This window comes from Brienomyrus brachyistius, chromosome 2 (genome assembly GCF_023856365.1).
Source record: "Brienomyrus brachyistius isolate T26 chromosome 2, BBRACH_0.4, whole genome shotgun sequence".
Lineage (NCBI taxonomy): Eukaryota > Metazoa > Chordata > Actinopteri > Osteoglossiformes > Mormyridae > Brienomyrus > Brienomyrus brachyistius.
Genome location: NC_064534.1, coordinates 3,490,211 through 3,517,724, shown reverse-complemented (window position 1 = coordinate 3,517,724; position 27,514 = coordinate 3,490,211). Strand labels below are relative to the sequence as shown.

Genomic DNA, 27,514 nt, shown 5'->3' with positions numbered 1-27,514 from the left:
CAGAAGACATTAAAGAAATATATTAAACAAAATAGCTTAAATACAAATCAAATCTTCATTTCAATACAAAAAGACTCTTAGGCACTTAAAACACCTCGAAAAATGAAGTGGTTTCCAGAAAGCGCCACTCTGCCAACGGCAGAGTCTGTACAGACACGGTCTACATGGCACACGCTTCCCACACGCTTCCCACACGCACACGGATGCAAAGGCAGAGGCCCACAGGGGAGGCATCCTACATTACTCCGACATTACTCCGACATTACTCCTACATTACTCCGACATTACTCCGACATTACGCCACCTCACTAGGCCGCCACGCTCTCTTCAGCTGACGCCTTACAGTCAGAGCGGGCCTGACATTTGCAGGAAGCAGCCGCTTGGCCTGCGAATACATTCCTTTACCTATCAGTTGTGACAGGACGTCTCTTAACAGATAGTATCTCAGTAATATTGATACTGCTGATAGTTTACTTCTCTCTCGGCAAAGAATATTAAACTGCAATATTACCACGTTTTCTCTAATCTATCAAAAATAATAACCAGTTGCATACGGCCAGAGAAGAAGTTTAGAATAAGGTCATTCATCACCACATTCCTGTTCAAATGGACAACCAGTCGCTGTTGTCCAGTATTGGACATATCCAACTTGTTCCACTGCAAAAAACGTGCAGTTTCTTCACTCTTCATGTCGTCGTTGTTGGCCCGTGACGAATCCTGGTTTTCCAACAAGGTCATCGATAATATAGATAACTAAGGCAGCTAAGGTCGAGTTACATCTGCAGGATTTTGCAGTCAGCCTGAGCACAGGATAGACCTGAATCTAAGAGTCACACCAATCCAATGAGAGTAAATGTTAAAGTGCAAGCAAATATTTTTGGCCAATCACCCAATCGCCTGAGGGTTTGACTGATGGGCAGAAGGCCCAATGGCGTGATGGGAGCTTGCTATGGGCGGGAATCTCATATGGGAGATACTGGGTGCCCACGCTGCTAGGGTTCTTTCACTGGACCCCGGCTTGGGGGGGAGGGGTAACGAGGGCGGAGGGGGGCGTAGGTGTGGACGTCATTGTGGAGGCTGATGGATGGCCCGGAGGGGTTTCTGTGGGCAGGGCAGTGTCGCCGGCAGCGGCAGTGGCGGATCCACATAAGCCGGCGGGAGAAGCTCTCGCCGTCGGGGCAGTGGAAGCGCAGCCGCACCGTGCGCGTCAGCGAGGGCGTGCAGCAGCGGCTGTCCGAGCAGGAGCCGCAGGAGCGTGGCCGGTACCGCCTTGCCGTGGAGCAGCCCGCAAACGTGATGCGCACAGGCTCCTGGGGCCACACCGTTCGCTGGCACTTCTTGCCTCTCTGTAGGGGGCGACAGAGAGAAACCAGTCGGCCAGATTAGCCAGGGAGGATGGAGCGGGAGCTTGTCCCCTGCTGTCCTTCATTTGAAATTCGGCAAAACATCTACTTTAGCGCTTTCCAACCCAGTCCTCAGGGAACCCCAGACACTCCACGTTTTTGCTCCCTCCCAGCTCCCAGCACACCTGTACAGGGCATTCAGTGTTGTTGCTGGGAGCTGGGAGGGAGGAAAAACGTGGAGTGTCTGGGGTTCCCTGAGGACTGGGTTGGAAAGCGCTGATCTAGCTGTATGAACAATCCAATGTTAAGCTGTGCATCTTCCGTACAGGAGCATCTGACAAGACCTGCAGTTTCAGTTACTAATTCAATAACGCTCAGAGGTTTCAAAAAAGCCACCTTAAGCCTCTCATTTCTGCTTCACCAAGCAACTTCATTTGCTTCTTCCTCCCTGGAAAGAAGCTGATAATTTTACCCAGTTTATCCACAGCTGGGTGGATTGCTGGGATAATATAATGTAGTGCTGGGCCATATGACCTCAAATCAATTTCACGATTAAACAATTAATTGAACATTTTACTTCAATTGCAATTAATGAACGATTATTTTGTTTCGGGGTTTTCTTTATTTGTTTTATTTTTTGCTCTCATATTTCATTGACAAGACTTGTACTGTAAATACGCACTGTGGGCAGCGGTGGCGTAATGGTTAGGGAAGTGCACTTGTAATTGAAAGATTGCTGGTTTAAATCCCCGAGCAGCAAGGTACCACTCAGTACCCTGAGCAAGGTACCACCCCCAAGCACTGCTTCCCGGGATGAATTAGCTGCCCCCTGCTATGTCACGGTGTCATGTATGGGTTAAATGCAGAGGACACATTTCCTTGTTGTGTGCTGTGGTGTGTCAACACTGATCACCAAATTCTAATTCTGAAATTACTGACAGATGTATTTGTAAGATTACGTTGAATAGAGGTTCTGAATGTCGGTTTTAATTAACTTTCATTTATTTGCCCAAACCTATGGGATAGATGGATGGATGGATGGATGGATGGATGGATGGTTGGATAGATGGATGGATGGATGGATGGTTGGATGGATGGATGGATGGATGGATGGTTGGATGGATGGATGGGTGGATGGTTGGATGGATGGATGGGTGGATAGATGGATGGATGGTTGGATAGATGGATGGATGGATGGATGGTTGGATAGATGGATGGGTGGATGGTTGGATAGATGGATGGATGGATAGATGGATGGATGGATGGGTGGATGGTTGGATAGATGGATGGATAGATGGGTGGATAGATGGATGGATGGATGGATGGGTGGATGGTTGGATAGATGGATGGATGGATGGATGGATGGTTGGATGGATGGATGGATGGGTGGATGGTTGGATGGATGGATGGGTGGATGGTTGGATAGATGGATGGATGGTTGGATAGATGGATGGATGGTTGGATGGATGGATGGTTGGATAGATGGATGGATGGATGGGTGGATGGTTGGATAGATGGATGGATGGATGGATGGATGGATGGATGGATGGGTGGATGGTTGGATAGATGGATGGATGGATGGGTGGATGGTTGGATAGATGGATGGATGGATGGGTGGATAGATGGATGGATGGATGGGTGGATGGTTGGATAGATGGTTGGATAGATGGATGGATGGTTACCACATCATTCATCCCCAGCCACAGAGCAACATCCTGCCCAGTTACAGCTGGCAGGAGACAGTCTGTCCCACCTTGAGCTGCAGTCTGACCTCCGGGTCACACAGCCGGATCTGGCACAGTCGTGTCTCCCTGATGAGCTGGCACTCTGCGTTGCTATTGGTCACACGGCTGGACACGCCCATCCCGCAGGTCGCAGAGCACTCTGACCAATCGGTGGTCTGCGGCAGGCACTGGGTGGTCTGCAGGGACTGGACAAAGGTGTGGGGGCGGGACTTCCACTCTAAGGGGGCAATGGGAGTCAAATTGCATGCTTAGAAAAGGCTCTTCATAACTTTTTATGGTCTTATACACTATAATACAGCCATTATTTTGTCTGGACCCCCCCCCCCCCACACCGATTCAGCATCTGTTCTACTTTTGCCTTGATGAGGTCTTTAAAGATCAGGTGAAAAAAAGGTGAATTATGGCCTGAACTTGCACAAAAATAAGTTATGCTTCATAATCCCCTGGCCACAGGAATGTATGCTGGTTTATTGCCACTGAACAATAAAATTCCAGCCATCTGTCTAGTTTTCATCTTCCAGTTTCCCTGCAAGACTCAACACGGAAATAAAAAAATAAAGATCCAGAAGCTATCAGTCGCTCCGCACAAGACGCTCATTGCCTCTCTCATCGCTGACTTTCCACATCTGCGCTGTCCTGATGGGGGCCCCCACAGCCTGTCATATGGGGGAGGGGGATCAAACCCCGCAGTGGACTTCTGGCTGAAGCCTGGCATGGAGCCGACATGCAGTGCGGACGCCCAACACAGACATGCAGCACACAGCATGCAGCATATACATAAAACACACACTGTTTACACAAGCTCAGTCCAAAAGCCGGGGACAGATTTTAAAGGCGGCCATGCTTAAAGGGGTGACAGAGAAGCAACGGCGCAGGAGAAAATGCGATGGGTACCTTGGAATGTGCCCGCAGTGCCGGGGTGGCGGGGGCCTGGTGGTGGCAGCACTGCACTGCTGATGGCATTGGGGTGAGCCAGGGGCCCCACGGGGCCCTCACCTACATGGTTGCTGTCCTCGCAGACCCACTCCTCGCAGCAGCGGCCCTCAGGGCGCAGGAGGCGCGGGCTGGCGCAGCGCGGGTCCGGCAGCGGCATGCGGTGCGGGCACAGCGGCATGCAGCCCAGCACTCCGTCCATGCAGCTGCACTGGTGTTGGCAGCTGGGCTGGAAGTGCTCACCGTGCTGGTAGAGGCGCCCGCCGAACTCGCATGGCCGGCCCTGTGCATCTGCTGCAGGTGCAAGAACCCATGATCACGTGCGTGCTACCGCACCACAGCGCCCCCTGCGCTCCTCCTTACAGCCGGGAACGTCAGTGCTCCTTCATTTAGCAGATGCTATGAAATACAAGTTTAGTAAGAGCAACAGAAGGAAGTCACAGGTTTTATAAAAACACAAAGGGCCCAGTATGTACAGTTAGCCGGCTGCAGTGTCTTCGAGGGGTACCCAACCCAGGAACTGGCTAACGGATTCTTACTAACCTAACACAGTAACAGCCTGAACAATTAATAGGTGCACTAATGCATAGGTAGAGAAAAAATAACTCATTAGATGGAAACAAGGTTTCTAAGTCTCTAGCAAGTCACTCCAATGTCCAGTGACCAATGACTGCATTGGGAATTAAGCAAAATTCCGCCCAGCAGGTACGTTTCCCCAGTGCTGTACAGTGTCATACATCTTTGGGTAAATGGCACATGCTGGGTGGGAATATTAATCCTAAAAGATTTACAAAGACAATGTGTGATAACGACCTTCTGCCCCCCCCCGGTCCTCACCCCGGCAGAGCCCCCGCTCTGGGTCACCATTTGCACCCATCTGGCAGCGCAGACCCTTGATGTGGTCGCAGGGCTGGCTGGGGCCGCAGTCCTGGTTGAACTGGCGGGCGCAGACCCTGCAGCAGCCGCATGCGTCAGTGGCCAGGCTGACCCCCGGTGGGCAGATAGGGGGTGATGTCGGGCAGGAGCACACTTGGGGGCAGCTGCTGTTACCCTGGGGGGGGGGGGGTCAACAGACCTTCATGACCAACAAGGAAGAGTGTCAATGGATAAAGTTGGCAGAAAACTAACCCTTTACAATTTGTAACTGAAGGAAGGAAACAAGTAAAATCATGCAGGTATGCTTCTGTGTGGGGGGGGTCATTCCTAAGGTTAGAGGTTGGAGTTTTTATGTTTAATAAATGGAAACAACTTTGTGCCAGAATGTTGCTTGTTCTGTGCTACGACTAATGACAGCAATATGAGTGGCGCTGACAGTACGGTTGCCATGGAGATGCTGTTTTTTCATGTCAGGAAACAAACAGAGAGAGAGAGGGAGAGATAGAGGGAGAGCGAGAGCTCCGTGCCCCTGCCACACCGCGGGGAGACCCACACCTGACCTCCTCCCCCCGTGGCACCCTGAGTGGGCACGCCTGCAGTCTTTACATGGCCAGCAGGAGCTAAGCCCCCCCTCCCCCCCAGCCCACATTCCAGCTGCCGGCAGCCTGTCACGGCTGTTTACTGTTAGGGGGCGTCAGCAGAGAACAGACACAGACCACGCGGCGCACGGCACGCAGCTGGAAGCGGCCCGGCTTGGGCTCCTACCACCTCAGAGGAAGGACTGACAATCTCTACACGAGAATAAGGTTCAGCCACAAAGTGCAGCAGGCATGGCCAACACCGCTCCTAATCTCATACTAAAGTTCATGACACTTTCTGCATAGATGCCTGTAAGGTTACTGTAACGTCCGCGCGTGCTAAAGACAGAAACCTGCCAGATTCAGGCGTTCATGGCCAAATGCACAGAAAACATACAATGTGGTACAATGCCAGATCATTCGCCCCACAAGGGAACAGATGCAGAGACAGCCATGGACAGAGGTCCAGTTATGATGAAGGAGTATAGCTATATGTTAGAGAGACCAGCGTGCGATTTGGGGACTCACCGTGGCTGCAGTGATGCACAGAAGTGGAAGCAGGACCAGGAGGGAAGCCTGCGCCAAGCTCTTGGGGGCAAACATGCTCTCCTCGTTTCTTGGCAACGAATGTGACCGTCGCTGAAGCTTCAGAGTCCGTGATACGACGGGGGAGAGAAGTCCCTGTCTGTGTTCAGAGCCCGCCTGGGTGTGCGTGTCCGTCCCGCACCCTGCCTCCCCCGCGACTCTCAGCGGCTCTCCGCTCCGCTTCATTGAGAAATCAGTCCTCTGCCGCCCGGCCACTTATAGCGGCTGGACGCCGGCCCCCCCGTGACATCACCGGGCAGCCCCCTTACTGGGTGGGGTGGGGGGAGAAGTGGTGGAGCAGAGGGGACGATAAAAAAGGAAGAACGGTGAGTGATTGAGGAGAGGAGACCCGGCTGGCGGATATGCGATGGGAAGCGCAAACCTGCTGGAGGAGACACGCACCACAGTAAAACCGAATCCCTGCGAAATTCGCACCTGCTTTTTTCACAGGGAAATAAAAAAACAAAATAAAAACAAAGAGAGATTCCCTTGTGCAAAATCCTGTGGAGCAAGTTTTATTTACAAAACTATGCACAGTGCAAAATTTTGTCAAGTAAGTATTTGTTGCACATGTAAAGCAAAATTTAAACTGGGTGCAAAATTTATCAAAAAGCGCTGAGTAGAAAATTCGCAGCCACACTGCGTGTGACATTCATCTCTCTTTGAATCTGGTGTATATTTAAAGAAAAATGAATATTACAAAGTGTGACAAGGCTTAAATAACTGAAAGGTATAGTGATAGTTTGTTTAAAAAAAGAAAGAAAAAAGACAAAATTCAAGCACAAAATGCTACAGATTTGCAAAGCTTGGGAAACAATCCAGACGACGATGAGACTGAATAAGCAGGCAGCGCGAGCCGCGGAGAGGGAGGGTTACCCGGCAGCCTTCTCGGGTGACGCGCGAGCCGCGCAGAGTGGAGGTTACCCGGCAGCCTTCTCGGGTGACGCGCGAGCCGCGCAGAGTGGAGGTTACCCGGTAGCCTTCTTGGGTGACGCGCGAGTCGCGCAGAGGGGAGGTTACCCGCAGCCTTCTCCGGTGACGCGCGAGTCGCGCAGAGGGGAGGTTACCCCACAGCCTTCTAGGGTGACGCGCGAGTCGCGCAGAGGGGAGGTTACCCCACAGCCTTCTAGGGTGACGCGCGAGTCGCGCAGAGGGGAGGTTGCCCCACAGCCTTCTAGGGTGACGCGCGAGTCGCGCAGAGGGGAGGTTACCCCACAGCCTTCTAGGGTGACGCGCGAGTCGCGCAGAGGGGAGGTTACCCGCAGCCTTCTCGGGTGACGCGCGAGTCGCGCAGAGGGGAGGTTACCCCACAGCCTTCTCGGGTGACGCGCGAGCCGCGCAGAGGGGAGGTTACCCTACAGCATTCAAGGGTGACGCGCGAGCCTCTTAATGGCCTGACGGCTGCGTCGCTTTCAGCGTCAGCCAAGGCGGAGAGAGGCTAGACACCTTAGTCAAAGATTCCGTAACCAGAGTGGAAATATAGGACGGCCATTAAAAAAAAGAAAAACAGGAGACAGGGAATCCCCCCTTTGCCTGGTTACGAGGTGTTTGAACGCTGAAAACAATGGAGAATCCCACCAACGCCCCCTCATCGTGGGAAGTGCCTGTGCTCGGACCCCCCTCCCTGCCACAAACCGGCATCCTTCCAAAGGCTTTCCTGACGTGTCACATTCCAGGAAAGGCAGGTTCCCTCGCCACTGAACCTGCTTGTTCTCATAGGAAAAACACAAACCGGGTTTGTCGGCCTGAGAGAACATATGGAAAAGTGTTTTTGTTCTAGTACAGGAAGTCCTCGGGTTCACTCTGGCTCACGCTGCCGTTTAATTGCACTTTGGATGGGACGGCCATCAAAAGCTAGCAGGCCTGACTAATGTCTGTTACTCAGGGCTTCTGAACGTAGAGTTCCCCATGGGGACAACATCAGCAGACCTTCATAGTGTTCTCTCAGCCTGATATTTTCTGATTATAGGTTAGAGTCCCTATAACACCATAGTCAGCTGGGGCAGATACCACAACCAAGAGGTGAAGCTGGAAAAAATAATGACTGAAATAATGTCAGTCGCAGGATGCAGTCCTGTTCACGGTGGCCATGATTTTAGGATGACAGCATTTTTCTAGTCATTCCTGTTAAGTCATCCTCAGCGATTCTGCCCAAAGAACTGGTGGCACATTCAATTCCTAGTGGTGTATGGACACAAGAGAAAAACACTTGAGAATGTCTCTGCACTGAGCGTCCATGGCGTGTATTGGGGTGGTGTAACATGTCCGTGCACTGAGCGTCCATGGTGTGTATTGGGGTGGTCTAACATGTCCCTGTACTGAATGTACATACCGTGTTTTTGGGTGGTGTAACATGTCCGTGCACTGAGCGTCCATAGCGTGTATTGGGGTGGTGTAACATGTCCCTGTACTGAGAGTACATACTGCGTATTTGGGTGGCGTAACATGTCAGTGCACTGAGCGTCCATGGCGTGTATTGAGGTGGTGTAACATGTCCCTGCATTGAGCGTCCATGGCGTGTATTGGGGTGGTGTAACATGGCCCTGCATTGAGCGTCCATGGCGTGTATTGGGGTGGTGTAACATGTCCCTGTACTGAGTGTACATACCGTGTATTTGGGTGGTGTAACATGTCCCTGCACTTAGCATCCACGGTGTGTATTGGGGTGGTGGATGTGGGTAGTGGCTGGTTAGGGCAGGGGGTGTTGGTTTGAGTTACTGATGGTGATAATTGGTGAAGGCAAAGGCTACAGGTGATGAGGTTACAGAATTGCAGTGGCAGTTAGCAGTGCATGTGACTAAGTTTTAGGCTGTTGGGGCAGGAGGAGGCAGTCCGGATTCCTGGGATTCCTGGTCCACAAAGCCAGGATGTGTGTGCTGCCCCCCAGCCAAGACCCCGATGGAGGGGGGGTGCCTGTTTGGTGGCTGGGCCCGTTGGCTGCGTGCCAGCCATTGTTGGCCGGCCAGATAAACATTTCCAGCCGTAGCTGGGGGTGACTCCGGACTGGGCTGTACATTACCTTGGTGCTCAACGGCCTGCAGAATCAACAGGCGGCACAAGTGTGACAGCTGCTATAAAACGAGGGGGGGGCAAATATGAGGTGAAGAGTAAGCAACTGGGGCCCTTGGAGCCCCTGTGCAAAACATTACACTTTTACTTTATATCCAGTTATACAGCTGGGTAGTCACTTATATTCAGGACCTTGCTGGTAGGTCCCACAGCCGGACCGAACCTGCAGGCCCAAAATCCCTCCTGCCTCTGATCCTACGGAGGTACCTTTGACAGTGGACTCGTGTTCAAGCTCGATGCAGAGCTTGGCTGATAAAGCTTGGCTTTTGAAAAACACATTAATTTGCTGTTGCATAGATATGCCTTTCAGCTGCACAGGGCAAGCGGGAGGGGAGGGAGTGGGGGATCTCCCATCTTAATCACGGAGCAGGTTCTCAGTGGCTGCTGAAAGAAGGCCCATTTTTCATGAACTTTAGAGCCCTTTTCCCTGGCAACACATTCATTAGTTATCAAATGGGAAAATAAACATTCACTAAAAATATCACAGAGTGAATGTGAGCGTGATCGGGCCGCCTCGCACGGACTACACGCAGGAATCTCCGGCTTCTCCAGTGAGGTGACACAATGGCTGTACCGTGCATCTTTCTGGGCTGCGTGCAGCTGTCACCATGCCAACGCCACTGAGCAGGTCCCACGAAAGGGTTGCTTGCCACGGCAGGGAGGCGGAGCCCTGAGAAAACAGGAAACGCCAAGAAAAACGAGGACTAAGATCTGTTTTTTCCTCTGCTGCATGTACCACTTGACGGCCTCACCGTGGGTCCGCTCACAGGTGTGCGTGTGCGCGTGCTTACTGGTGGCGTGCGTCCCACCCTCTGTGGTGTTCAGATGTTTTCGGTTTGTTGGTACCCTCCTGCATGGGGGTCCCTGAAGCAAGTGGCGACGTCCACATAAGACACAGAGCCCCTGCTGCATGGGTCCCCACGGACGTAAACCATGCTACAGCCGCTAATGCTAAAACTCCGTGTTGAATATTAATTTCATGGCCATTATCTTGAATGAGGCCTGTTTGGTGACAGACTGTGACTGGAGAGTGTCAGCCTGCTTATCCTACTGGATAAGCTCTCGATTTGGGGGCGGGGGGGCACATTCCTCGTGAGGGTGTCCCAGACACGCCTTCGGCATCCATGACATTCCCTGAGACAGCCGGCCTTAATAAATTGCATTATTTCGGGACGAGAGGCAAACATCCCTTCTGTCATCTGAATGGAGAAACAAAAAGCATTAGAACTGGCCCTCCTCTCCCAACTCTGCTCTGGGAAATACACAACAAACCTCCAATGAAATCTGTATTTCTGTATCACAGCCAGGAGACCATAAACACGGATATTTTTGCCACGTACATTTCCTGCATCTCCAGATGGACAACGACCTGGAAGCTGCACAGATCCAGGACCAGTCAAGGGCAGAGGTTGAGGACAGAGGTGACATTTTCACTTGTTGAACATCACCAGAAGATCGCCATGGCTACCCACGTCATACATTTCATACACCCAAAATAAAATTTTTGCCTGGCTACCTTACAACACGAAATTAAGCACTCGTTATGAAATATGGCCCTGATTTAATAACACAGCTCATCGTGCTATTTCAAATGCAGCGCTACGAAAACACACGTTACCCGGTTACCTTCAATAAATATAACGCCCATGCATGCACACAATGCTCGCGAGCGGTCAAACCGACAGATGCAATTAACTGGAACGCACAAAATGGGATCTTTCCAGGCTGATGCGTGACTCTATTTTAAACCAAGTGCATATTTTACGTTTAAATATATCAGTGGAAAATATTGTGAATCGATCCAGGCCCAGTGTGATCAGTGTGTTTCATAAGGTCAGCATCTGGGGGGGGGGGGGGGCTTGTCCTGAAAATGGAAGATGGTAGTTTTAGTGTCTATATGACAACACTGTGTGGGTCAGAGGGATAAGCTGCTGGGTCTGTAATCAGAAGGTTGTTGGTTTAAATTTTAGACTTAGCAGAATGATGTCACCATTGGGCACCTGAGTGAGACTCTTACCCCCACCCCCAACTGCTCCAGGGGCTAGTTGACCCTGCTTTGGATAAAAGATTCTGCTAAATAACTTACATGTAAATGCACCCATTTGTACAATAGATCCAGTCTAAGCAGAATTCATCTTGCCACATGCCACTGTCATGCCTGCACATTACTGTGCACAAACTCAAGCAGCCCATCCTGTCACAGGCCACCGTCACGCCTGGAAGTTAACATCAGGAGGCTGAAGTGGCGCATTGCTAACTCTTACACAGTTTCCAGATTCCGAGACTTAGTTTTTTAAGGGTGGGGTCAGCAAGACAAGAGAAAGGTGTGGATGCCTTGGAAGCCCCCCTACACTCCCCTGGACCTGCCGATGATGTCATAAGGGTTTACGGCGGGCGCTTTCATATCCTGGGCCAGACATCTGGCCATTTCTGCCTCAAACGGTCCAAGGCAGGTGTGAGCAGGACTGTCCCAGTCACACAATGAGGTCCATTTACCTGGCCAGTGCCAAGGTGAGTGGACTGCTGGGTCTCATGGCCCGCCCCCACATTCCTCCGCCCCGCTAAAGAGGAGCGATGAAAGCCAGAGGTGATACCACACGGTGATACCCTCCATCACATGGCAATAAACTGGCCATTGTCTGGTTGCTTCATCCAGGTGTGCTGTGGGCCAGTCCCCATTCCAGAGCTACTGGGCAGGGGTGTGTTCTCCAAAGCCGTTGCCATGGCACCGTGCCCCGCCTGCCAGCATGTGACCCATAGCCTCCTGCTGCAATTTCCCACCATGCTACAGCCTGTGTGGCGTGCACCGATAAACCGCTAAACACCCTACTGGTGCGCATATATACGCAACCGGGGAGATCTGTTAGCTGTGAGCTGCCATTTTGGCCACCTTGAGGACTCATTCCACTGGGGTGTGTCCTCTCTCCTGGAGCACGATGAAAGGCGACTTCCTGGAAGGCCGTTATTTGCAGCGTCAAGGTTCCCCCCCCCCTGCCCCCAGCCATCAAAAGGCACCCTGTCCAAGGAGAGAAAAAACAAAGGGAAAATCAGATGATGACGCCAGTTACTAACGAAGTCCTTTCAGCTGGTTTCTTGCTTCCCTGAAGTCCACAAACACAGCAGAACTGTCGGGGGCCAGTGACCCTGCTGCACAACACAGTGGTGTTTTGTTAATGGGCGGGGGGTGGGGCGGATGGAGGGCGAGTGGCTGCTTTGTGGAAGCCTCACAGAACCTTGCCTGTGACTCCCGATGGAGAAAGTTATCTAACGGTGCTGTAAACAGAAAGTTCCAGAAGCGGAGGGGGACATAAACAAATATCGTTAAAACTGATGTTTGCCGGGCCGTCAGTCAGCTATGGCCTGAACACACCCCCCTACCAGTCCCACCTTGCAATGGGGGCTCCCGGGATGCTGGTCTGTTGGCAACCCAGAACTGATGGTGTGGGAGAAGAGTCATCGTCATGGGGCTTTCTGTGACACCCCAGCGCGGTCGCAGACGTATGGCCAGTGTACAGGCGCCCCGTGACCCCAAGCGCGGTGCCAACAACAACCCCCGGAGTGCCTGGCTAACGACTGCCTCAGCTGCAAACACTGGCGCTCACTGTTAGTATATATAAACCGCCTTCATATAAATAATAACCAGGCTATTCTGAAGCACCATTTGTCAGTACTTTCCTCTAGGTAACAAACTGGCCAATGGCCTCTGTGTAACCGGGGAAACTTTTTAATTAGGGTCATAGATCAAAACAGAGCATTATATTTCAGACACTTGCTGCTTGGATGATGGCCCAGGGGCCCAAATAAAGCAGGGGGGGGCACACGGGGAGCACATGTTGGTGCTGTGACCCCTGTCACCAGCCTGGAGCCTGGATGGAGTCCAGAAGTCCACAGAAGGAAGCACTGCGAGTTCTGGGCTCACCCCGAGAGCCCCCTGCCCCCCCCCAGCTGTCGTGGGCACACCTGGTCTTGGGGAGGGGAAACTGCCCCCTGTCCGTCCGCTTTGGAAACACCCAGTGGCAGCGGAAAGTGGGGGGTGGTGAGAGAGCTTGCGATGCTGCCTGACTGACGGCACCAGAGCGGAACACTGACCCCCCCCCCCCCCCCCCCATAGCTGTCCCCTCACAATGTGCAAAGAATCACAGCTGCAGCTCCTGATCAGGGCTTTGGAGACCAAACAGGAAGTGGCTGAAGTTCAGGTCACTGGAAGAAAACATGACCATGAGGTTCATCACAACCCACCAAGACGTAAGCGGAACCCAGGGGCCAATTTGCAGTTTCTGCGGCCCCACTCCGAAAGTCACTTTGGGGCCCCACTCATATTTAGTGGAGTGACTCTTTGTGGCCAACAGGGGGCCTCATGCCACATGAGTATGCTGCATATACATGGCTTGAATGGTGGTAAGTATCGCTGCTACCCCAGTCTCCATGCCTACCTTATTCTCCACTCGTCCCTTGATTCTCCAGCAAGATGGCCGCCATACCTGGCTCCACGTGAGCCAGAAAGCACAGACTGAAGATCTGCGAATCTCCAGCTTCATCCTCAATCTGCCCCAAGCCACATCTGCTGGGGTTTTCGGGTGGCTAAGGTCATTCCCCATGTGCTCCTGATCCCCACACTTCTGAATTTGTATCTGGCGACAGAGATTTACACAGTCGACTGACAACAGCAACTGAGAAACAAAATTTATAAGCTTAGGGTTCCTTCTGACTGTAATAACAAGGCGTCCCTCAGTCCAGCGTGAAGGTGCTTTCAATCGTACAGCAGGTCAGCTCACTTAATTGCTAAATAATTTTACTTCAGCACCTGGTGCAATGCTGTTGACGCTTTAAAATCACCCTTTTAATTTGTTTTAAATTCACTTTCCTTATGTCAGCGTGGTAAATCCGGGTTACGTTTACAGTGAAAAATGTATCATTCTGGAACATTCTGTGTTGCGTGACTGCAGATATTTTCTTAAGGGCAGTAATAGGGTGTCAAACTCGTGTTGACGGAAGACTGTAAATATAGCTTGTTTTCGTGCTGAAAATTGTATTGTAGTTCAAAAGAGAGGGGACTCGTTCGGAGGCTCGGAAAAAAAACTCACACTCACTTATTTGCTTCTCAGTCCTCTTATACAAGATGGTGCAAAATGGCTAAATCGCTAATGGGTAGGAGAGAGTTTACTTCATCTGTCCGAGGTGCTATTACAATGGGTGCAGCCCTTCAAAATAAAACTGAAAAAACTGCAGGAGAGAGGCCACAGCGATTATCCGGCCCGTCTAGGGAGCCTCGCTGCTGCAGGCTGCTGATGTTACTGCTCTATGTTTTGGGAATTGGCCACAAGCTGTTCAGGAGTGGAAGATGGGCAGCTTACCGCAAAGCAAGTGCAGCACAAACAGATCTCACAGATTACTTACAAATACTCAGCACTAAGAAATGTCATGGATTACTTACAGATACTCAGGACATAGAACCCAAAACCAGTCCGTTTTCTGTACATACATACACACATACATATATCCATCCATCCATCCATCCATCCATTTTCCAAACCTCTTATCCTACTGGGTTGCGGGGGGTCCGGAGCCTATCCCAGAAGCAATGGGCATGAGGCAGCGAACAACCCAGGATGGGGGGGCCAGCCCATCGCAGGGCAGACTCACACACCATTCACTCAGACATGCACGCATGCATGTGAGGAAACCCCACGACGACATGGGGAGAACATGCAAACTCCACACGCATGTGACCCAGGCGGAGACTCGAACCCAGGTCCCAGAGGTAACCACTGGACCACCATGCCGCCCCCCTATATATATATATATATATATATATATATATATATATATATATATATATATATATATATATGTATGTATGTGTATGTATATATGTATATGTGTGTGTGTGTGTGTGTACATATACATTCACACATATACATATGCACGCACAGTATACTTAAATGAACAGGGATCTCTTTTAATAAAGGGGAGATTAATTGATAGACCTACAATCTAATGTGCTTCCGTTCAGAAACTTTTGCGGCCTAAAATATAACATTTTTATGAACATTTATATGAGGATGCAGCAATTATTTTCATTTAGGTGAAAGTGAAAAATTTCCATTGGCTACACTAGTTATACGTGGGGGCAGTGTGTGGCTCAGTGGACTCCGATGCAGGACATACTGTCATACTTGCATACTGTCATACTTGCATACTGTCATACTCACATACTGTCATATTCACATAGTCATACTCGCATACTGTCATACTCACATACTGTCATATTCACATACTGTCATACTCGCATACTGTCATTCACATACTGTCATATTCACATACTGTCATACTCGCATACTGTCATATTCACATACTGTCATACTTGCATACTGTCATACTTGCATACTGTCATACTCACATACTGTCATATTCACATACTGTCATACTCGCATACTGTCATATTCACATACTGTCATATTCACATACTGTCATACTGGCATACTGTCATACTTGCATACTGTCATACTCACAAACTGTCATACTGTCGCAGGGCTGGCTGAGTGATTTCACTACTGGGCAAGCGGGGTGAGGCCTGAGTCAGCCGTCTCCCAAAAAATAAATAGATAAATAATGTCACGTTGGATTAAAAGCTTCTGATATATATGTAAGGGTTCTGCAGAGCCAAAGATGTAAATAAAATAAACACACACACACCTCTTAGAGGTCATGATTATTAAAAGTGGGCTTGTTTACCATCTTATTTAGGCAGGTTACACAGGATTGTAGAGTAGTACAATATGACTGGGCTACAAGTGCGTCTCATCAGGAAATCATTTTGCTGTTTAAATAACTGACTCAGCCTAAAACACTGTTGCTGTCTAAATGATCAGTAGCGACCTCTTTGCTTTTGTAGTTTACATTAAGTTGGTTAGAATGAAATATTATAATAGAGCATTTACTTATTACTGTGATTCTCCTAACTTGCCCTACATGTGCAGGTATAGACAATGAATCAACACCCTCTTGCCCAATCAGATTTGAGACTTCAACAGCACCATGTTAAAATGTAATTTATTAAACCAATCCTGGTATGCTTAATCTGTGATAGCCTGGCTTCCCATGCCCCCCAACACACACCCCCTGCTTGCCAAGATGCTCCCTCAGCCTTCCTGATTCAGGTGGAAGCCGTGGAAGGTGGATGTTTACCTAGTCAGTCTTTTTGCAGATAGATATTCATCAGTACACATCGGTGCTGAAACAGGGATTCAATGTGCTGGGAGGCAACACCTTAAATTTGACGGGGAATTTCATTTTAAAAAAGTCGCACTTCTTGGTCTGAGGCAGAAATTCTCCTCAGCAAGGAAAGCGCTTCACTCCATGTTAATACGGACCCAGGCCATGTCAGAATACCAGCGCATGTGAGCTGCCACGTATCGCGAGTCCGCGTGGGCTGTAACATGCAGGCCGACTTCTAAGGAAAGGACAGGCACGTCAGTCACCAGGCGTCAGTCAGGGCCACGGACGCTTACCCACCACCACAGTGAGAGTTACACCCGACACATGAACCACTGAAGGGGCCAACCTTGTTAATCCTGTAGGGTCCACGCAGCCTTAATCCAAAGTCTATTAAAATAAGCAAAACATAATAGCTGGTCATTCCACCTAAAAGTTTCACCAAATGACTCAATTAGCTAAAGGCTTTTTAACGTGCCATGTGGAGAATTTATTACCGCATTAGGAAAAATAAACACTAAATGCATCGGTACTTTTCCAAGACGTTTGCCTGAAACAGATAAAAATATCGCCATAAATATTTCATTAATAGGCCAACAGCGTTTTATGAATTTTGAAATGACCCGTTAATGTGTTTTGATCACCTATCCCTCCTGCTGCCAGTGCGCGGCGGGTGAATCTACCGCATAAACAGCGACAAAGCCAGCACACCGTGTCATGGGTAAAATGAAGAAAGTCTACTTGACTTCATAAGTGAACAGAGTCATAATTCATGTTGCTCGCTTGTTTGGAAGCCAAGCGTGCGGTCGTTACGACTGTCGCTAAGGAAGTGAAGGCCGCTTTCTCAAGGCCTTTCAGAACAAACCAGCCGTTCACAGAGGCCACGCAGCAATCCACTGTGATGCCCCAACACCGGCATACTAAACGCCTGTCTCTTAATCACACACGCAATTATGTTTAATACAGCAGGGGGCGCCTTGGTTAAGGACTTAAAGTTGATCCCTTGAAGTTGCCACCTTCACATCCTGGGAAACAGCCCACTGTTGGACTTTTGAACTAATTGTTTAGATTAAATTGCCCTGGAGACTACATATTGCTGCAAACTAAGTAAAAAAAAAGGTATTATTTTATACACTGGTCGACGTGGCCGATGACAGAACAATCTGCTTTACCAAAATAGTTTTGGTATGATGGTGCAGAATGAAAGTTAATCTGAAAAACAACATGAGATCACATATCTGAAACAAATATAGGGGTTTTTGTAAAGATTCAGTATAGGTACAGTCCGTAGTTTATTTGAAAAGTAATTACACAATGATAACGAGATCATAGATTTGGTCATTTAATTGCAAATTCTATCTGCTGCCTTAACTAACTGAGTCTAATCCGCTTGGTTTCATTACAGATTAATTGGCATTTCTACACAGGGTATGACAGTATGTGAGTGTGTGTGCCCTGCCATGGGCTGGCCCCCCTGGGGGGTACCCTCCGTCATGCCTTATGTTGTCTTACGTTCCGGGCCCCCCTGCCACCCCAATCAGGATTAGTGATTGGAAGATAGATAGATAGATAGATAGATAGATAGATAGATAGATAGATAGATAGATAGATAGATAGATAGATAGATAGATGGAGGCACATCAACTGTACCTCTACGGTGACACCTAGTGGTCTGACAGGGATGTACACAGAGCTTTTCAAATTGATGTTTCAAGCTAACAGCAAATTACATTGTTCCCTAACCTTTAGAACATGAGGAATCAATTATTTTTCCCCGAGGTCCAAATTTTATTGGGTGCACAAAGCCATGTTTGGGAGGGAGGGGAACCCCCCTCAGGAATTTTTGTTCACCATCTCCCTCTGTAAATTTTGCCAACTGGGAGGACATGAGTGTCAGTTCGGATGCAGACAAGAATCGGCCATTTGAGGCCCCCAGCATCAGACAAATGAGATACAGGTTTGGCCACAGCAGCAGATATTTCCTGATGGCAGATCCCCTCAACCGCGTAATCAGTGCTGAGACCGTGAGTACAGTCTGTTACAGCAGACCTGTCCCTGATACTGGTGTGGGGAGGGCCATTCTCCCCTCCTCCTTAAAAGCTCGGGGGAGACACAGAAGTCGTCCCTGCTGCACCCCCTCTCTCCATCACCGATGTCATCATCCACGCTGACCATCTATGAAAACAGAGACCAACATGAAATAAACCATGTGGTAGGAATGGACGTATCAGAAGGATTCTCTGTGGCCAATCAGGTACACTATACCTGGGGGGGGGGGGGCACAGGAGACAGTGTCGTGGACACACTGAGGGACTCACCCGGGGTCCAGAGTTTGGGCACAAGCTGCTACGGTTCAGCCAAGTATCATGGCAGCCATCAAGGCAGCTGGCAAGCGAGGGGGTTGCCATGGGAACCAGGACACTGTGGTCCACTGAGAAAAAATCTAATGCCAACATGACGCCCTTAACCCCTACCCAACCCTAACCTTACCCATAAGTAACCGAACAAAATACGACTTTTGGCGTCTTTCGTTTTTTGATTACATTCACAGATTTTTAGAAAACTGACTTTCCCTTTGTGGAGACCGAAAATGGTCCCACAGCGTCAAAAAAACAGGTTACCACATTGCGGGGACATAATCCACACACACACACACATCTCAGACTAGAATATCTGTAAAGTTAATACCCCATGATCATGGAGGAACATCAACACACCATCAGAATGCATCTTCATGGGTACTTTGACCTTAAACAGCAGAACATCTCGGACACGTTAACTTACTACCGTGTAATAAAACACCACCTCTATGCTTCACAGTAAATATAATTTCAGTCAGACCACTGGACAATAAAATGCAAACCGTGTGAAACTGTGGCGAAAGGTAACAATAGGGATCCTGACCATTTCCCCAACAAGGACCGGAGAAACGTTTATTCAGTGTGAAAGTCAAATGTACACAAAGCGTAAAATGCCAGATAAAGTACGCTTACCTTGGCTGTAATGTAGACACGTCAAACTGACCTCAGTAACGCCAGAGTGATGAAAACTCACTGCAGTTTTAGTTTGTTATTCTTTTTGTATCGTTAAGTTAACCAGTATTACAGGCCGTCCTTGTTTCACTACATGTAAACGTACTTTTTTTAAAATAGAAACAATAAGCTTTCTGCTGCAGACTACAGGAAGAGAGGAGATCAGGGTGGGACTGAAGAGGGGGGTGTGGTGCTGTATGTACCTGTCACTGGCGTGGCCCCTGGGCAGCGGCCCCTGGGCAGTGGCCCCTGGGCAGTGGCCCCTGGGCAGCGGCCCCTGGGAGTGGGCGCTTCTGCTCCCTCCCCCAGGAATGCAGTCTCCCTCCCAGAGGTAGGTGCAGCCCTTCCGCCAGTCAATGACTCCCATGACTCCTGACCCCCCATGAGACGAAAGGACAAACTCTCTTATTGACATCTTCTGACGCCCTTCCCCCAATCACCTCCCACATACCGCTATGAAGAACTGAGCTATACCCAGGCCATACTGTGCACTGGTGGCTCTCAGTTGTAAGTTACGTGAGCTGTACCTGACCCATACGCGTACCAGCATGGCCCTGCTTATTAGCAGGCCCAAAGTGTCACCAAACCACCACTTGATTGGCCAAAATGCACAGAAAGACCAGTGTTTTACATCAATATGCATGGATTATTCAAAGGAAAAAAACGGCATATTCTATATATATATTATTCATTATTAGCAGTAGCGCAACTTGTGATGCGTTCCTGACATCCTGGAACTTAAAGAAATGACTATAGAACAGCTGAACAGCATGGATTTGTAATGCAGCTCAATGCTAATCCTGCTAGCATTTGATGCTAACACGATACCACGATTCTCACATACTTGCCAGCAGAAATTAGCACACAGCAAATCATAATGTACTCAGTATGACAGTGGAAAAGCAGCGGTAGTGACACCTGGTGGTTCAGTGGGAGCTTTTGCTGAGGACAGCTGATGGTTTAGAAGCTTCCGGAGCCCTTGGACGTTGCCTAATACAGCCTCATCAGCTCGTTCTGCTGTGACAAAAGGTTCAATCTGTAATCCGTAAATCTGCATCACTGCTTATAGTCTGGGGACTTTTGTTAAGTAAGTAAAATGTGTGATTTAACACAGCACACATGATTCAGCCGGACTGGCATCTTCGAGGGCTGCTCCTGTACATTCCGTGGTCCTACAGGTTCTGTGTATCCGGCCGGCCGGGAATGTGACTGGCAACGCGGGGCCCTCCCCACACGGGAAAACAAATAGGAAACTGTTCAGTCGGAAAGGAGTTTGGTACCGGTGCGGGGGGCGTTCTCTGGGACGCATTACATAAACAGGAGCCTCTTTCTGCCTTTCCCAGAACCACCCCCCATGCCCCCACCCTCCACCCTGCTAATCTGCACACGTGACCTGCGTTCTTTCACACGATGGGACAAGCTGATAACGGCTTTTGGTTTCCCTCCCCGCCACAAGCCCTCTGCTCCTGGGAAGGAAAACCTGCTCTCTATTCACTCCACTTCAAAGTGCTTAAAGACGCGTCCACAGAGGACCCCCTGCCTGCACCCCCCTGCCTGCACCTTGGTGTCTGGCACGTAATCAGGTGCTAGGACGTCTCGTGAGGGAGCCCCGCGCTGCCTCCTCTGCCTCACGTTGTGGAGGACCTCTGGCATGTTCTCCAGAAGCATGTCGCCCCCCCGTGCATCCACTGCCACGGCCACGTCCGGCTCGCCATCTGCGCTCCTGCCGACTCTGGCCTCCGGCTTTCCAGAGGCCTGGAAACGGATTCTCTTGGCTCCGCTTTTTGACTTCCTCCAGTCCTGCAGCAATGAAATAATTTATAGAATTAATAATAAGCTACGCAAAGAGATAAATGGCTCACACACTCAGCGCTTCCTGGCTTCCCAGGTCATCTCTCTCACCAAAGGGTCACCAAACTGGGGTGGCAAACGGCAGGAGATCTGCATGACTGTCACGTGGGGAGATGCTGGCCTAAAATCCAGGAGGGAGAATGTTTAAAAAAAAAAACACACATCAGAATCTAACAGCCCACCGATTATCACCTCATGCCAAATAGCCCTTTAATGCTGAAATTTGTGTGAGATTTAGAACATCTGACAAACTATATAATATACAACATTTCATGTATACTACACTGCAAGATACTATAGTACACTGATTACTATGGTAGGTAAGGAGCGTGCACCGATTACAGTGCGTAAGGAGCATGCACCGATTACAGTGCGTAAGGAGCATGCACCGATTACAGTGTGTAAGGAGCGTGCACCGATTACAGTGCGTTGCTGCATCCACCACATGACCAACCACCTCAGGGATGAGAGCCTGAGTGCAGCCATGTGGTGGGCGACACCTCAGCACCACACCAGTCTGAATGCACCAGTGTGAGTTTTTTTCCCAGTACCTGGAGTCCCAATCGGCCCACTAACCCCAAGTTATTCCCTGTAAGCTGGAGGACCTCCTTATAGGGCTGGATGTAGATTATCGTCATACACAGGATGAAGCAATTGTAGGTTAGTGGTCTTGCTCAAGGGCCCAATGGAGTGGAATCACTCTGGGCATTCATGGGATTTGAACCAGCAACCTTCCATTTGCTGGCACAGATCCCTAGCCTCAGAGCTACCACTCCATCCCACTGATTAATACTACACTGAATACTTCAACACTACACAGAAGACTACTAAATTACACTGAATACTACACTGAAAAATACTACAGTACATGGAATACTACTATATTACACTGAAAGTTACTGTAACCCTTCCTTATTCTTATGTTCTTATTCTCAGATCTGCAGTAGCAAAACTACATTTTCATACCATCTTCACAACTTCAGCCAGCACATGCAATGGCTAGAAACAGAGTTTGCAGCAGAAACCATCACTCAGTAGAGTGAGATAACAGGCGAGTGGCCTACAAGCGGCCTACACACGGCCTACACGCGACCTCCACTGCAGGGGCTTGTGGGTGATGTGCTGGGAGCTGGGGACCCAGATCATTACAGGGGCAGGGCAGGGCTCCAGGGGCTGGATGTAGGCCTGGCTCAGCTGCAGGGGGAACAGATGCCAGGGGCGAGGAGAACAGGAAGGAAAGCAGGCAGAGGAAGATTCACAGCTACTCGGGCGGACACATAATCATCAGGCTGCCCCATCGGTCCTGGCGATAATGTCCAAAAGCCTTGGCTGATCAGCTGCCTTCTGTTGCTGATGAATAAGGTTTTATTTCCTTTAAGCTTCTGTCTAGCTGATTAGGCCCAGAGTTAATATGAAACCCATGCCCATGCCGGGGTGGGCATTCACAGAGCGGTCAAAGGGGCGGGTACCTTTACGGTCCTGCTGTCCTTGCTGCTGGCGGGGTGCCTGGCAGGAGGCGAAGAGGCAAGCTTCGGGAAATGGACGTTGGCCAAGCTGCAGGGGACTGACCGCAGAACAGCGCTGAAAGAAACGGTAAACACTGTCACTCTGGAGATGCCAGCTCAGACGCCTCCCACATCCCTAAACAACCAGAAGCATCGATTGCTATGCTACTCAAAAGCTTATTTTACAGCAGGAATAAATATCACACCATATTGGGAGGTTAATGTGCTCATGCGACACTTTTGTTCTACGATGACATAACTGGGAGGTAGAATAGAGGTATTGATGAAAAAAGTTACTATGCATGTGGTGAACTGTATCGTAAGCAAGATTAAGGTATATGAAAATGTCAGAGGATCCAAGCTAGTTATGTGTTGATCTTGTTTTATGTTTTGGGATCTTTAACCTGATTCTTTATACCTGTCTAACCTAGTGCAGGGGTGCTGGATCTTGCTGGAGACCTTTTCTGAGATAAATCTCTTCTGTAAGACTTTGCCCATGGGGACCATGTCCAATTCAGACCACTCGGACACATTAACGACGTTCAAGGCCGGGAGCTCATCTGGGAGACACAAGATAAGAGGAGTCAGCTCTCACGAAGGACCAGGAAAAGATCCAAGGGAGGTCAGGAATGTGCCATTAAAGCCCAAAGCATTATTCAGCTGCCCTGTGTACAAACGCCATGGAGAACGGCATACCTTTCCGGCAAACTCGGGTTTTTGTGGATGTTCTGGTGTTGGCATATTGAAGGTTGCCTCTAGCCATTCGCTGCACAGTTTCCCAGCAACAAAGATGTTGGCACAAGGCCCAAAGACAGTGGGGCTCATCCAGAAGCTCGCTGGGGCGATGGTCCACACGGAGTGGGCTCTGATATGGTTGAACGGGGAAACAGGAGCAGGAGCCATGAAAATGGGCGAACAAGGGGTTTAACTGAAGAACACACGCTGGAACAGATCGCAACGCCAATGACCAGACTGGGGAAACATACTTGAACGCGGACTTAAATACACAGGACTAATTAACGACAACGAGAAGCAGCTGGTAACACGGGGATTCCACACGAGGTAGCGAGGGGGCGTGGCACCCTGAGGAGCGGACGAGCAGGGCATGAAAGGGTTCTGCTTAATGAAGACATTGACTTAAGCAGACTTTAACTGGAGATGCTAAGCGGTCAAAGAAAACAAAACCAACTCAAAATAAACATCTACATGGGGGATATCCATTAACATGGGGTTAATGAAGTTCATCTTCTGACGGTTTTGATCTGGAGGGCCCATCCATCTGCTGTTACGGACTCGGGGCATGGGGCAGGCGGGAAAAGAAGGTGACGACCCACTGGCGGCTCTAAGAGACAACAGGTCAGTTTATTGGAGGGAACCAAAACATGCACTGGGAACAAATCACAAAAATAAAAGGACCATGAGGGGTCAGAAACCAAACAGGGGAAAAAATAAGGAATTAACTAAAAACCGTAGAATAGTCACAACTACTGAACTAAGCAGAACACTGGGAACAGAACTGGGAGCAGAACTGGGCAAGCAGGGTATCAAAAACACAGTAACATTTACACACAGAACAACAACTCATAATGACTAACTAGGGAAATCAACAAAGGTAGGCACTTAAATTCATAGGACTAACAGTCCGTGACTCTGGACAGGTGAAAACAATAACACAGGAAACTAAGGAACCTTCACTAAACACAGAGAATAATACTAGGAAAAAACTAGGAACATAAGTACAAGAAGAGCAAAATAAAACAGGGTACAAGTAAAGTAAACCAAAACAGGGACAAAGACTTCTGAGCCACTCACTCGGCCCATTAAACTATGACAACCCGGGAAGTGGAGAAACACATTAGGGACTAAGGTGACATGACAGTAACAGGATGGCCAGCGACACCATCTGACCAAATAGGGACAAACACAGGGATGGACTAGAACGACCCTGAAATCTGCATATTAATCACTGAACTATAGATTGAATTATTATTATTATTATTATTACAGATACTTACTTAACGGTCAACCTTTTTAACAACCGCCCAGATTTACGACCAGCTCTCTGATCTGTTGGTATCATAACGTACGAAAATTTAGCCCGTGGAAACGGAAGCGCGGCCTTTCTATTCTGTTGTTTGTTCTGCTCTCTGATTTATTTCGATCCATAGTGGAAGGTTGTATATTGTTTGCAGTTATTGATCTTTATTATGATATGGCATATCAGTGTACACTGAACTCGCAGTCACTTTACAGCCTTTAGTTTGATGCATATGCTTTGTATTGCGGGATAGGGAACCCCCAGTAACGCGTAAAGCACGGATACGCAAGGTTGAGTGTTCACGTCTTCGAAAGCAATGGCTGTAAATATTTTACTTGTTTCATATCTTAGTTAATATGTACAAGTTACATTAATTTTTGCAGCTGTTTTAGTTCGCTAATGTGCAAAAGGACGCTAACCGCGATTCATTTTCCATACATGCCTATATACATGTTAGCGTATAATTTTTTTGGTAATTCCGTTGATTATTAACGTTAGCACTTACTGCCCAGCTTGTTGTAACGTCGCTGTTCTAGATAAGACATCTCCCAAACAGTTTCCGTGTTTTGTTTATTAGTTTCACAATTGTCGGTCGGGGACGAGAACCAATTTTTTTTTTAAGTGGCCTAATATAAGTGACCGATTCACTTATAATGACCTACTCGAAACTCAATCGTTATGCGAGGAGTGTCTGTATTGTGATAATATAATTCTAAGTGCATGGGTTTGTATGGAAAATGAAAGATCTCAAGCACAGTTCCAAATACGGCCGATCGCAATTATTTATGTAAATGCTTAAATTACTTATCTTTTCCCTTGCCATTAACCAACGAAATCTCTATTAACTCCAGCTAGGCCATTTAATATACACGCTGTTGTCTGCGTAAATTATCCAAGCAGCACACATGCATCAAATACCAAATCAAACATCCAGATCATTATTTCACAATGGTCGCATGAACACACAGAAATTAAAATGCTGATTTGAAGTAAAAAAAAAAATGGATTTTTTTATTTAATCCAGGATTAAATAAATTGTGTAAATATTGCTTTGGCTTTTTAAAGGTGGGACAAGATGAGAAGAGATTAGAGAAAATATCAAGCAATTATTAATCAAGCAGCCCAGAAATGCATACATTTTGTTAGAACATATTACCTCATTCGCCATAGCTTGCGGGTGACAGCACGTGCAGCTGCATCCGGTTGTGAGAAACTTCGTTGCTGGGCAACCGGACGCTTTAGCAAAAGGCGGCTCGTGCGTCGGAATCTCCCATTCTTCAGGGAACATTATCTTTCATGACAGCAATTTAAATGATCTTCTTTTCTGGTTGACGTTTGACCTGGCGAAATGCCGGTGTTTCTGATTAAAACTTCGCTGAAGTTAATCTGGCGTTAAATTAAATAGTTTTATCTTGATTCTGGAGTGACATCTGAAAATCTTAATAAAATATTGACTCGACTTAGTGTAAGCAATACTATTACTGAGAAGCGGAATAACCTTTTAATCATTAGTTATGGCAGAGCAACCGGTGAGGTTTACAGCGTTGTCATCGCATTCATTATTCCCACTTATGTTAACCAGTTAGTTAGCGGGACAGGGTTAGTCAGAAGCTGACATCCATCCGTCCATGATCAGCCAGAAGTGTGCATGGCATTGTATCTTCAGTGAACCTATCCAAACAGATGTTATAGTGACATCAATCTCAGTGTCCTGAGGAAACGTGACACCACCGGCTACGACGTCTGAACTTTCAGAGCTGTCTGGGTTCCAGTGCCTCACGGCAGTTCCAACTGAGACATTTCACATGGCTGTGTAAAACCGTCACCAAAAGGGTGAGGTAGGGTGTCTGTTGCATGCTCTGGCAGCACGAATAACTCAACCAAGGGGGAGACTCTGGACAATGAGGGAGGGGGGAATGACGGTCATTGTGGAGCAGTGGATTACAGATTTCAATCTGGATTAGGGATTTGTCACGTGGTCCGGGCTAAACCAATAGCAGCAGTGGGCTCACTATATAAAACTTCATATTGTTTCATTTTGAGATGTTTCCTGAGGTATGAGTGCATTAAATCCAAAACTAATTTCCCGCAATGTTTACATGGCACTAAGTGCTACAAGATTACATTGACCAGTTGGTTTACCCATAATCTAAACAATTCTATAACGTTATAGTTTAACCCCCGCCCATTCATTTCCGTGCTCGATGCTATCAGTATACCCAGATTCAGGGAAGAAGTGTAGCTAAGGACAAAAACCGAGAATCTAAAATATATGAATGATGAGGAGCAGGCAGGTAAGGATGAAGATGAGGGTTAAAGAAGACAAAAGATGTCCTCCCGACAGCTATCAGCAGAGACATCCAGAGAAGGCACTGGATGGTCACTGGTGTATTCCTCTGACAGAGCAGGGTTGAGGATCTCTTTCAGGCTTCAAAGTGTTTCACAAGGTGATGGTCAACATTGCCATCTTCTCACCCATCTTCCAACCAGTGGTTGGAAGATGGATAGATGGATGGATGGATGGATGGATGGAAAATAGAAGTGTTACATTTGTACTTATTTCTGTGTTATAATAAAGTGGGTTTCAAAAAGTCTAGATACAAGTTCTACATTTTTCGTTAAGTTTAGCAGACGTCCTCCATGATTCTGACCATCCCGTCCCGCAGCGGCTCCTTGATGGTGAGGAAACCCAATTGATCACCGGGATGCATATACGCTAATATAGCGATGGAGAGCGTCATCTA

General features: G+C 48.5%; 2 protein-coding genes across 7 annotated transcripts; both read right to left on the bottom strand.

Moving 5' to 3' along the window:
* Nucleotides 1-2: 2 nt before the first annotated feature.
* Nucleotides 3-6,275, bottom strand: LOC125725508 (CCN family member 1-like). 2 transcript variants are annotated; one of them, XM_049002469.1, is made up of 5 exons: nucleotides 6,004-6,275; nucleotides 4,859-5,072; nucleotides 3,983-4,312; nucleotides 3,097-3,305; nucleotides 3-1,346 (listed from the first exon to the last, which is right to left on the bottom strand). In XM_049002469.1, the coding sequence occupies exons 1-5, from the start codon at nucleotides 6,244-6,246 to the stop codon at nucleotides 993-995; spliced, it is 1,350 nt and encodes a 449-aa protein (XP_048858426.1). In that variant the 5' UTR covers nucleotides 6,247-6,275; the 3' UTR covers nucleotides 3-992. The 2 variants fall into 2 exon arrangements, with proteins under 2 accessions (XP_048858426.1, XP_048858415.1); XM_049002458.1 differs by having other exon boundaries at nucleotides 3,983-4,315; nucleotides 6,004-6,274.
* Nucleotides 6,276-17,619: 11,344 nt separating this feature from the next.
* LOC125713167 (uncharacterized) lies at nucleotides 17,620-26,017 on the bottom strand. 5 transcript variants are annotated; one of them, XM_048984114.1, is made up of 9 exons: nucleotides 25,927-26,017; nucleotides 23,429-23,597; nucleotides 23,151-23,292; nucleotides 22,697-22,808; nucleotides 22,321-22,421; nucleotides 21,279-21,348; nucleotides 20,937-21,176; nucleotides 19,580-19,748; nucleotides 17,620-18,775 (listed from the first exon to the last, which is right to left on the bottom strand). In XM_048984114.1, the coding sequence occupies exons 1-9, from the start codon at nucleotides 25,936-25,938 to the stop codon at nucleotides 18,438-18,440; spliced, it is 1,353 nt and encodes a 450-aa protein (XP_048840071.1). In that variant the 5' UTR covers nucleotides 25,939-26,017; the 3' UTR covers nucleotides 17,620-18,437. The 5 variants fall into 5 exon arrangements, with proteins under 5 accessions (XP_048840071.1, XP_048840092.1, XP_048840083.1 ...); XM_048984135.1 differs by having other exon boundaries at nucleotides 17,620-18,519; XM_048984118.1 differs by having other exon boundaries at nucleotides 18,644-19,748.
* Between the last annotated feature and the right edge of the window lie 1,497 nt (nucleotides 26,018-27,514).